This window comes from Phacochoerus africanus, chromosome 11 (genome assembly GCF_016906955.1).
Source record: "Phacochoerus africanus isolate WHEZ1 chromosome 11, ROS_Pafr_v1, whole genome shotgun sequence".
Taxonomy (NCBI): domain Eukaryota; kingdom Metazoa; phylum Chordata; class Mammalia; order Artiodactyla; family Suidae; genus Phacochoerus; species Phacochoerus africanus.
The window spans coordinates 26,164,764-26,177,054 of record NC_062554.1 but is presented as its reverse complement, the minus strand read 5'-3'; the positions used below and the strand labels follow the sequence as shown (position 1 = coordinate 26,177,054).

General features: G+C 48.1%; 1 protein-coding gene across 1 annotated transcript in view; it reads right to left on the bottom strand.

Moving 5' to 3' along the window:
• Window positions 1-12,291, bottom strand: part of PANX1 (pannexin 1) — a 49,774-nt gene that overhangs the window by 21,989 nt on the left and 15,494 nt on the right. The window contains exon 2 of the mRNA XM_047752897.1: window positions 2,040-2,179. Coding sequence (XP_047608853.1) covers window positions 2,040-2,179 — 140 coding nt within the window. The remainder of the gene's footprint in view (window positions 1-2,039; window positions 2,180-12,291) is intronic.

The following is a 12,291-nucleotide window of genomic DNA, read 5'->3' as shown; positions in this document are numbered from 1 at the left end:
ATCCCCACTTCGATTTTTGTCCCCAGCCCTGTGAATCTGGCAAGAACTCTGCTCAGATCCTCAGCCCAACTTCCGCCCCAACCAGCTAGGCCACCATCACTGGAAAGAGCGTTCCTTCATCTCTCACCGACATTGGACACTTAAGGCTTGGCTACCCACACTGCTTTCCTGGATGTGCCCCCCGGCCCTGCAGCGGCAGGGGAAACCCAGAGACCGGATGCTCGCCTTCCAGCCAGCCTGGACTCCTGGGCAGGACCTTTCCAAGTGCTCACGTCCTCACATGTAAAATGCACCGGGATCAAAATCTCTGAATTTCTTCCTGCTCTAAAAGTTTCGCAGTCTCGAACACCCCTGCCAACTCTTACACCGGACAATCCCAGGGCACACACTCTTCTTCTGCGGATCCAGCAGTGCCCAGCCCCGCCACTGACTGCGCCCTTCCATTCTCAGAAGGCCATTATAACAAATGGGTTTAAAGCACAACAGCCTGCATTGAGATTTGCAAACAAAGAAGTCCAGTTTCTAGAGCTGTGCCCATTCATACTGAAATCCTTATTATTTTCTGCCCTGGCTACCAAGCCATGCAAAGTTGATGAAGCCCCAATGAATGCTCAAGTCGAAAGTCAAAGACAAAAGCCCAACCCCAAAGAAGAAAGGAGTCGTCAGCACAGGGCATGATGATGCCCAGTGGCCCGCAATACATACTCAACATGAAAGGAACAAGCCTGAGTCACAGCAGAGGACTGCAGCTGTTCTTTTTTAATCAGAAGGGGCCTTCCCTTGTGGCTCACAACATGACACAATGTTGCTTCTCAAAAAGAAGAATGCCGACTCTGTGTTCAGCAACAGGTCAAGGCAGGAGAGAGTCGACCTTCAGCCTCTGGTTTTTTAGAAGCGAACATTCCACGCCTTCCTCAGTGGATGAGGACACCCGAAGATACACAAACATTCTAGTCCTCTTCGTGATGGACAAAAGGACCGGGGGTAGAAAATAATGACAGTCGGAAACAAAGTCCCATTTTCACAAGTGCAGAGAAGACCCAGTGGAGCCACTTCATTTTGCAGAGAGCACTCTCCTGCCCTAACCTGCTGACTCTGGCCCAGCGTCCACAGGGCCAGGCTGTGTGCCCTGTGCGCCCACCCCTCTCAACGGGGCTCCTGACCCCTCTTCTTCTCTGCTGACACTGGTGTCTCCTGGGGAGCATCTCTGCTTCCTTACAGCATGTGGACCCATCAGAAAGCAAAGGAATGTATTCCAAAAGCTGTGCTGCAGCTAACACCCCAGACGGAGTCATCTGTGGGCTTCTTCTTCTTCTTTTTTTTTTTTTTTGCTTTTTAGGGCCCCACCCACAGCATAGGGAGGTTCCCAGGCTAGGGGTCGAATTGCAGCTATAGCTGCTGGCCTATGTCACAGCCACAGCAATACCAGATCTGAGCCGCATCTGCAACCTACACTATAGCTCATGGCAACACCAGATCCTTGACCCACTGCGCGAGGCCCGGGATCGAACCCACAACCTCATGGTTCCTAGTCAGACTCGTTTCTGCTGTAGCACGATGGGAACTACCCCCAGGCTTCTTGATGCTGCAGTAACACACAGGCTGGAAGCTACTGACCAGTTGAGCTTTACTTTTCCCAAGAGACCCGGCATGGGCTGGAGAGGAGCTGGCCAAAGCTCCGACTTCCCAGCTCTGTGCTCCCCGACAATGGGCACTCAGGCCTGACAAAGGTACTGAGAGCCTCCTACGCCCAGACACTGCTGGGCATCAAGGGCAGAGGGTGATTGAGACACGTGAGGACCCGGCCATCATAGAACTAAAACCAGAGCACCTCAGTTTCCCACCTGCTAAAGGAGGGGGCTGGACCGAGTCACATCTGAGGTTCCTTGTGATTTTAAAGGACTACGGCCGCACGATCTGAGCTGCAGTCCTGGTTGGCCACACGCACCTGCCAGGACTGTGACCTGGCGCAGCCTCTCTGGGCCTCAGTTCCCGTGTCTGTAAAGCAAACAGGCGAGATGTGCGATGTCCCCAGTTACCTTATGCAGGCACAGTGGGAGGTTTCTAGAGTCGCCCCGCAAGGTGTCCTTCTGCTGGACGGCCGCCCAACAGTAAGAGTCGACGAAGGCAGCCTGACGCCACGAGAAAGAACTGGGGGAGAAGCAGCTTATTTGGGTACCTGAGAAGCAAGAACAGATTGTGCCAAGTAAATGAAAGAACAGGTGTCTGGACCCTTCCTGCCCACCCAGCACCCCCCTGCCCCCCGCCCCATTCTCAGGCTCTTACATGTTTGCTAAGACACCAAGTGCCACGCTCGGAGCAAGGTCAACATGAAACCCAACTCCCACGTCTGTAGTCAAGTGGAACAGCTTCGTGCCTACTGGCCCTGGCAGCGGTTTGGGCTCAGCTGGGGGAACACTCTTGAGGGAAGTAAAAGAGTCATAAAGAGAGAAAGCGAGCAAGAGAGGAACCAGAGCCGAACACATATTAAGGAAACACACAGCGCTGGTTCTGTTCCGGGCGAGGATTGAGAGAAAGGAGGGGGCTTAAAAGGTGGGGAAGGGGAGGGAGGAGGAGCATCACCGTGGAACACTGGACCAGAAGAGGAGTCTGCGGGACGCAGCCTGAGGAAGAGAAGGCTGGGCGAACATGCAGTACTTCGTCACTCGATGGCAAACCGGCGCTTTCCCAGCTCCATTAAGAAAACAGAAGGCACAGGCCTAGGAGTTCCCGCTGTGGCTCAGCAGGTTATGACACTGGCTAGTATCCAGGAGGATACAGGTTTGATCCCTGGCCTCGCTCAGTGGGTTAAGGATCTGGTGTTCCCGTGAACTGCAGTGGAGGTTGCAGATGCGGCTCGGATACTGCGTGGCTGTGGCACAGGCCAGGAGCTGTAGCTCTGATGCCACCCGTAGCCTGGGAACTTCCATATATGCAGATGGGAGGGAAGGAAGGGAGGAAAGGAAGGGAGGGAGGGAGACAGGAAGGGAAGGAGGGAAGGAACAGGCCAAAACCTTACTGTTTTACATTAAGAAGGCAGATGCTCCAGGCTGCAAACCCACAGACAGGGAAATGCTTGCTGGTTGGAGCAGTGGGAGAGCGGGGTCCCACTCCAAGCTCTGCGGTCAACTTGCTCATCTGGGAAAGGGCTCTGGGCATCACTGTGCAAATGCTACTGTTACTACTTACTATCTGGAAGAGTCTTCATGCTCCTGAGCGCCCGTGTGCTCCTGACTCACGTGCAAAGACTGGCAGAGACGACTTAGGGGAGGTGCGGGGCTGAAGCCATGTCCCCCTCTTTGCCAGCAGGAAGAGGGTCTGGCAGCCACGAGCCCAGCTCCACTCCTCTGTCCCATCAGGCAGGGATGGGAGCGTGTGTCTGTCCCAGCACGGGGACCAGCAGGGACATTCTCTTCCACATCCTGTGAGGCAGGAGAGAGCTACGTGCCTGGGCTCTGACCTTAGCTGTGTTTAAACCTAACTCTGCCACTCACAGCTGATTGACCTCAGGTCACTTACCTTCCAAAGCCAGGGACTCCCCAAAAGGGGCTGACACGAATGCCTACATACCTAGTTCCTAGCAGCTGCTCACTGAGTGTTACACCCTTCTATCCAAAGCGGTTAGCAGGCTCTGTTACAGCTTTGGGGCGGGGGGGGGGGGCGGGGGGAGTGCCTATCATTTTCCCTACATACCCTGCAGAGAGGACAGGACAGTAGGAAGACACCGAGCTGGACTTCCCTGGTCCCTTTATAAGGGACATAAAAAGCCTCAAAGGGTCACCTTCCTTTAGGGAGGGGTTGGCCTTTGCACTTGCGACAGCAGAGGGCAGGGATAAGGACGTTGTCAGAGAGGAGATTCTTGTGGTGAAGGGGGTACAACGGGGCCAGGCTTTGAGGACCCCCTCTTCTTTTATCAGGAGCCTTTATGCCCACAGACATCAAGAGGGGACTTCTCAGCAAGAGCCCTTGGGGGTCACTGTGACAAGTCACACGCCATTGAAACTGCCCTATAATAGGGTAGGTACTAGCCCATCAGGAATGGCTTAAATATGAGCTGGGGGTGGGGACCACACTTCAAGGTCCCTTCCAACTCTTGCCCATTAAACTTGGGTTCTTACACTTTATAAACGATAGAGCAGTCAGGACAGGAGCCAGCCTCACTCTGCCCTTGCACTGGCGTGCCTTTGTCACACGCTACCTACGAGGTCCCAGACACCAAGGCTTACTGGGCATAAAACAGCACATACTATAAGAAGGACAGACTGGTTACAAGTGGATGGTTTCTGGCAAGCCGCCTGCTCGGTAGCATCTGTCCAAACATGTTCTCATGAAAATGGACAATGCGGTTAGGTCTTCCAGGAAACCCGTCTGGCCCTTAAGTTCCTAAGGTACAGTCCTCGTACCATGTACCTACTTTCAAAACATGTCATTACCTACTTTCAGGGGGGGAAAGAGCTTCAAGTTGTCTTGAGACCCAGGGGCCGCCCCCAGGGCAGTGGTAGAAACCGCTGGGGCAGAAAGAACTAAACTTTTCACACCAAAGCTTTTGCAAGAGAGGAAGAAAGGAAATGGAACTGGATCTAGCCACAGAGGCTGAGGAGGGGCTGAGCTCCTAAATAAACCTTCTTCATCAGGAAGGGGAGGTCAGAAGGAAAGACAACCAACGTTCATAGGACACCAAGCCACCCCTTGATAATTACTCCCTGTGGTTGCCAAGGGGGAGGAGGAGGGAGCAGGATGGACTGGGGGTTTGGGGTTAGCAGATGCAAACTACTGCATTCGGAGTGGATCAGCAAGGAGGTCCTGCCGTAGAGCACAGGGAACTCTATCCAATCACTTGCGATGGAACACGACGGAGGATAACGTGAGCAAAAGACCTTCTTCCAGAGCGGCTGCCCAGCTGAGACCTGCTCCTGCATCGCAGACGCAGCTGGCAGAGAACCAGAGGGCAACACAGCCCCAAGGGAGACAGACGGGAGCTGCGGGTGGTCAGCCCAGCGGCTTCTTCGTGGCACCCTCTGCACCAGCTAGTACAAGGCTCTCTTTCTGGTCCACCACACCACGGGGGCTTCCGCGCCTCGTTTTGCTGTCCCTCCCTTTTTGATAAGCTTTCTTTTCATTCTTATGCATTCCTATTAGCTGGTGGGTTAGGAGGGCCTGCATCTGAAGGGCTTCGAGTTCTGGGCAAGCCCCCAGCATCAGCTGAGAAACACATCCGGCCACCCTCGCCCTGGGGGTGGGGGTGGGGGTGGGGCTGTGCTGCACCTGCATTTCAATACCAAGAGCAACTCAGAGGGGGGCACAGATATCTGGCTCGATGAGAAGTTAAGGAAATGCATCAAAACTACAAGTTTAACAAAACACCAATAGAACAACCTAGCTAACTGCCTGGAAGGACTTTAAAGGAACTTACAAAGGAAAGAGATTCTAAGCTGGTAACGGTTACAGTGAAGAGGCTAAAGGAGCAACAGAGGCAAGAAAAGGGAACCACCCCTTGCTGTGCACAGCGACTCCATCTTATTTAAAACATTTTATTAGGTAATTTACAATGTTCTGTCAATTCCTGATGTACAGCAAAGGGACGTAGTCATACATACATACATACATACATACATACATACATACATATATATATATAAATACATTCTCTTTCTCATATTATCTATCATATTCTATCACAAGTGATTGAATAGAGTTCCCTGTGCTATACAGCAGGACCTCCTTGCTTATCCATTCTAAATTTTATTTATTTATTATTTATTTATGTTAGGGCCACACCTTTGGCATATGGAAGTTCCCAGGCTAGGGGTCAAATTGGAGCTGCAGACCTACATCAGAGGCACAGCAAGGCCAGATCCTTAACCTACTGAATGAGGCCAGGGATCAAACCCGCATCCTCACAGACACTATGTGGGGTCCTGAACCCCCTGAGCCACAGTGGGAACTTCTGACCCTATTTTAAAGGTAAGGAAAGTGAGACACTGAACTCTTGGGCTGGTGAGTTATAGAGCTGGGACTTCAACCTGGGTTTCCATCTTTACCTTCCAGACACAAGAAAGAGGAGGCAAAAGCACAGGTTATTGAAGAAAGTTGGGTCAGAGGAGGTCAAAGGGTAAGAGGGAGACAGGTGAGTTTCTCTGAGGAAAACAGTAAATCCTGGGGTTGCTCTTCTGAGAAGCAGAAAGCGAAAGCAGACCATACTCATGATAACATCAATGTTTATCATTACTACTGACATAGCATTTTAAAAGTCTGCAAGACATTTTAATTTTTACAAAACAAAAAAAAATCAGTTCCAGTTCGCTTTATTGTAAATTATATACTACACACACAACTCGCACACATACACACATAAGGGATCCAGCTAGATCACAATACAACCTGGGAAATACTGACTCTGAAAGTTCTGGCTATATTTTAAGGCTGGTCCCCAAACTGAAAACTACTCTATTATAAACTCCAGAGTTCAATGAGAACAATTACATTAAAAAGACACTGGTATAGAGACACTGGAGTGGCCAGCGCCTAAAAATAAACACTTGAGAGCAATAAACACTCTAGGGATGGAACAGGTCTGAATCTGTCTCAAGTACCTTTGACACCAACATACGGCCAAATGAAGTCTGTTCCAAAAAATCATTTCAGAGATCTAAACCACGATAGAACAGAGCAAAATTCCAAGAATCTCAGGATAACTTCTCTTTCTAAGAAACAGCCAATTTCCTCCCCTTTCACCTCCCCAGCTGACTACAACCCAAACCCACTACTAGCTTCAAAGACAAGCAAATAAATAAATTCTGCAAGTCCCAAATGGCCCATGACTGCTGCCTTCACTCTTGCTCTTCAGGAACTGACCCCAAGGCGCACGTGTTTTAAACCAGTGCAAAAATATAAGTACTCTCTGTAGCCCAAACCAAAAACCAAACAAACACAACCAACCGGAATTGGAATGATAGTTTTCTTTTCCTTTAAACCAAGATGATTCACCAGATCTTTTTTTTTTTTTTTCCCCCACAGCTAAGCTTGGCTTTTAAAGAGAACCCAGCAAGGGCTGCTCCTTGTTAAGATGGGCATAATCAAACGTTATCTTCCAAAGAGTCCCAAGACGTCCCCCAGGCACTTCACTACTCGTCCATGCTGTACAGAGCAATAAACAAATGTTTCAGACCTGCAGAAAAGTTAGGAGACTATTACAATAATATGCAGCCATAAGAAAGAAGGAAATCCTGCCATTTGTGTTAACATGGATGGACTTGGAGGGCATTATATTACATCAAATAAATCAGATAGAGAGAGACAAATATGTCTGATCTTATTTCCATGTTTTATCTAATAAAACCAAACTCACAGGGGCAGAAAACAAACTGGTGGTTGGCAGAGCCCGGGCATGGGGCTGAGGGGGGCTGCTTGTTAGGGAAATGGGTAAGGGTGGTCAAAAGGTAAAAAACTTTCAGTTATAAGATAAATAAAGTCTGGGTGAAATATACAGCTTAGTAACCACAGAGAGCAATACTCTATTGTATAGGAGAGAGCTAAGCAAGTAGATCTTAAAAGTTCTCATCATAAGAAAAAAATTGTAACTATGGGAGATGACGGATGCTACTGAAACTTCCTACGGTGATCATTTTGCAATAGATACATATATCAAATCATTATGCTGTGCACCTTAAACTTAAACAATGCTCCATGTCAATTCCGGCTCAACAAGACTAAAAAAATAAATAAAATTTGTAAACGTATAAAATAGGATATTCCCATAAACAATTAGAGTGAGATACTACACTGTCGATACTCTGCCACAGAGCCGCCCTCCCTATATATTTACGTTTTTTCTGAACCACTGGAGAGTAAATCACAGAGATTATGACCCTTCGCTCTCACAAGTGTGTATCTTCTAAGACAAGATATTCTGTTCCCTAACTCGGTGCAACTATCAAAACATTAAAAAAAACAACAGGGAGTTCCCATTGTGGCTCCGCAGGTTAATAACCCGACATACAATTTGTGAGGATGGGGGTTTGATCCCTGGCCTTGCTCAGTGGGTGAAGGATCTTGAGTTGCCATGAGCTGTGGTGTAAGTCGCAGATGCAGCTCAGATCTGGTGTTGACATGGCTGTGGTGCAGGCTTCAACTGCAGCTCTGATTCAACCCCTCGCCCAGAAACTTCCACATGCTGCAGGGTCAGCCGTTAAAAACAAACACACAAACAAAAATGAACACTATACTGCTATTAATATTCAGATTTCCCAAACTACCCTTTACAGCAATTTTTTTTCTCTCCAATCAGGATCCGATCCTGCACCACACATTGTGCACTGAGATGTCGGGTGTCTCTAGTCCCTTTACCCTGGGCGGGTTCCGCGGTCCTTCTCTGTCATTCAAGACACTCACATGGGAAGGATACAGGCCCTTCATTTTATGCAACACCCCTGGTGTGGTGGCTGCATTCCCAGCAGGGATCCCACGCAAGGGTTGTGGGTCCCCCACAGAACAACAGTGATGTCACCATGATGGCCACGTGGCGAAGGTGCCCTCTGCCAAGGCTGTGAAAGTGCTTGTGTTCCCTGAGAAATAAACAGTCTATGGGGAGACCTTCTGAGACCATATAAGTAGTCTGTTTCCCAATGGACTTTCACCCAGTGGGGAATCAAATACTTCAACTGTGGCTGCAAAATGAAGATTTTCCAGCTTTGTCTTTCCCTCTCTATTCGTTATGACAAAAAGGTACTACCCCTTCCCTACATTTTATTTTTAGCATCGACAGGGGCTCATGAAGATTTTCACTTTTCAATATAGTGTAATCCATTCCTCTTATTTTTAATTTTTAAAAATGTTTGCTTTTTAGAGCCACACTTGTGGCATATAGATGTCCCCAGGCTAGGGGTGGAATCGGAGCTGCAGCTGCCGGCCTCCACCACAGCCACAGCAACGCAGACTCTGAGCTGCGTCTGTGACCTACAACACAGCTCACGGCAACACCGGATCCTTAACCCATCAAGTCAGACAGATTCGATCCCTGAGCAAGGCCAGGGATCGAATCTATATCCTCATGGATACTAGCTGGATTCATTTCTGCTGAGCCACAACAGCAGCTTCCTCCTGTTACTCATTCTGATGCTCAAATTGTTTCAAATGCGCTCCTACATCTAACATGCTCCCCTCCGTCTTGGAGCACTTCTGTTCTTCCTGGCACAAGATGTTCTGGGCTTATCTTGTACTTTGCCTGCTGCAGCCCTGCAACTGGCCATGTCTCCAAGGAGCCTGTGATTCCTTTCAGTGCGTGGTAAAATTTTAAAACCAGGATTTAGATGCTAGATTTAGATGTGTTCATTGCTACTGGGATATTACTGCTCCTCGGCCCTTTCAGCAGGCACAGCTAGGAAATCAGTGTGTGTGTGTGAGTTTACACTGAGCCTTCTAACCCCAATCTAATACCACTAGGGTCTTCTTTGCCTTCCCCTACTCCGTGTTTGTATTTTCTGTCTCTCATTCAGACCCTTAGCTCCCAAATACATCAACAGAATTACTCATTTACTCAATCCTAAAACTCACACAAAATAATTTCAGAATTTTTAAAGCAAAGATATCTTCTGATTTTCAATGTAAAAGGTTCACTCTAGATGCTAGGTCAAAAATTGGCCATTCGGGGTCAAGAACAGAAGCAGAGACCAGTAGAAACTCTGTTGCCCTAGACCAGGTGAGAGAGGGCATGAAGACACAAAGCATGCATCCGCCTGAGGTCGCTTCCATCACCTCTAGTTCCAAGCCTGGTCCGGGCCAAAGGCTTTGCTTCCATGAAATGAAGATGAAGGCAGAAGGAAAATGAAAAGTAAAAAGGGGAATTCATACAAACATCTCTACCATAATACAATTGATGTGTTAAAAACGTAGTGCTCTGTAAAATCACTAAAATAACAGAGCTACAGAGTACAAGGATTGAGGCCCATCACTCAAAATCTCTGCAGATTTTGTGCCTAGAGCACTAGCCAAACAGCAACAATCCTGATAAAAACATACTAGTTTGATGAAGGAGTTTAAAGAAGGCTGCTGAGTTAGGCACCCAAGTATAAGAGTGAAACACACAGAGGGAGTTCCTGTTGTGGCTCAGTAGAAACGAATCTGACTAGCATCCATGAGGACACAGGTTCGATCCTTGGCCTTGCTCAGTGGGTTAAGGATCCGGTGGTGTAGATCACAGACAGAGTTCAGATTTGCCATTGCTGTGGCTGTGGTGTAGGCCGGCGGCTATAGCTCCAATTAGACCCCTAGCCTGGGAATCTCCATATGCTGCAGGTGCAGCCCTAAAAAGACAAAAAAAAAGAAAAAAAAAAGAAAAAAAAAGAAAGAAACACACAGAGACCAGAAAGAACCACATGGACAGCACTTCCAAAACAGGGCACTTGACCAAATGGAGCCAAGAGGAGAAGCATGTGGTGAATGGGCATCGTGTCTGCCATACTCCTCTGAAGCTTCCTTCATCATCTTACTTGGTAGCACAAACCATGCACAAACTGGCAAAAAGGCAGATGAACCAAAGTGACTCACACATTACATCGGTACTCCCCTATGTACTGATGACACATAAGCTACTTCCCATCACAGAATCACCTATGAAAGGAGAACAGACGTCACAATGATAAGATAGGAATTAGATGCCTCATTTAATCACATAAAAGAACCTATGAGCTAGCTATCAGTTAGTGCCATTTGCCAGATGAGGGGACAGAGACTCAGAAATTAAGCAACTTCCAGAATCAGGCAGAGCTAATACTTGGTATAAGTTTGATATAACTCCAAGTGCACAGCCCTACTTTTTCCCCCATGTGATGACACCCTGAGAAGAATGGACCAGGGGGGAAAGAGGGTGGAGGCAGGGCGGAGTGGAGACGAACAGGTGCTGTGGGGAAAGGCCAGCCAATAACATAGGCGAAGCAGCAAAGGGCCAGCCTCAATCTCCCAGCAGCCTGGTCCTGAGCCCTGGGCCAAGTTCACAAGAAAGTGTCATCAGAAACCTCAGGGTCAACAAGAGCAGCCCCACGTGGTCCATGGCAGGTGTGTGAGGACCTAACACCAAGAACCTAAAGCTACTTCATATGGAGTCAGAAAGCTTGTTGGCAGAATGAAGGGGGCCAACCAAGGGGGATGCTCACCCAATGGGGATGGAGGCTGGACCCACAGAGGGAAGGAAGGGCTGGATCAAATAAACTACATCAGACACGCCGCAGCAGGAAAGACCTGTGAGAGCCAGGAATAAACCCTTGCAGCAGCCCCAGCCTGGTCACACGTCCTCTGAAACGTGGTCTTGGTTTTTGCACTCTAAGAGGGCAATGCGGAAAGCAGGCGCCATCCCAAATGAACATGGATGCTGCCCCCAGGAAGCGGGGTGGGAGAGGAGGGCTTAAAATCATAAGGCCCAGGAACAAGTCAACAGACACTTTTAAGTATAAAAAAAAGGGTTAGAAGAAAATGATTGTCCACCGGGTCCTCATTGACACACAGGCCTACGTTGTGTGAAACAATATGGAAGTCCACTTAGGTACAGAGAAGCAATTTTAACCTAAAGGAGAACAACTAGGTACATCTAGAGAGGTTCTAGAATCTGTATTCCCTGAATATTGCTTTAAGATCCTGTTATAGCCAATCGTCACTAGGTTTTCTCTTTCTCTTGCTAGCAAGGCATGTAACCTCTCTGAACTTCATTTTTCTCATTTGCAAAACTTCAGAGAACTCTCGTAAGGATTAAAAGAAACGTCAACCTCAGGGCACACTCACAGGAAGAACTCGGTAAGTGGTAGGTATTAGTTTTAATTCTATGCTTCGAGCACCACAGGAAGCACTGGAGATTCACACATTCAGGGTTCCTTTGTCACGTCTTCTTTTATTTTCTTCGGTGCCCTCATAATTAGTGGCATTTCACCTGCTCTTGCTGGTTTACTTGCTCGTCTTCTTGTCTACAACTCTTGAACTTTTGCACCATGAAAAGCAGGCCTCGGATCATTGGGATCTGAGATTTAACAGGGCCACACCTTCAAACTAGACGCAGTTTTGCTAAGACCTCCTGCATCACCTCTCCCTCACAGCTGCCTTTTAAGTCCGATTTTGTAGTTCCCGCAACAAAGAACCTCTATTATGGTGGAGAAGGCCTTGAGGGTCTAAATTTGGTGCGAATCAAAGATTAATGACTCCAGGAAAATGAAAAGAACTTAAAATGACGGTTATCAAGATTTAAACAACCAGTCGTGAGACTTCTTTGCAGATACAAGGACATTCTAAATGGACCATCAAGGATGT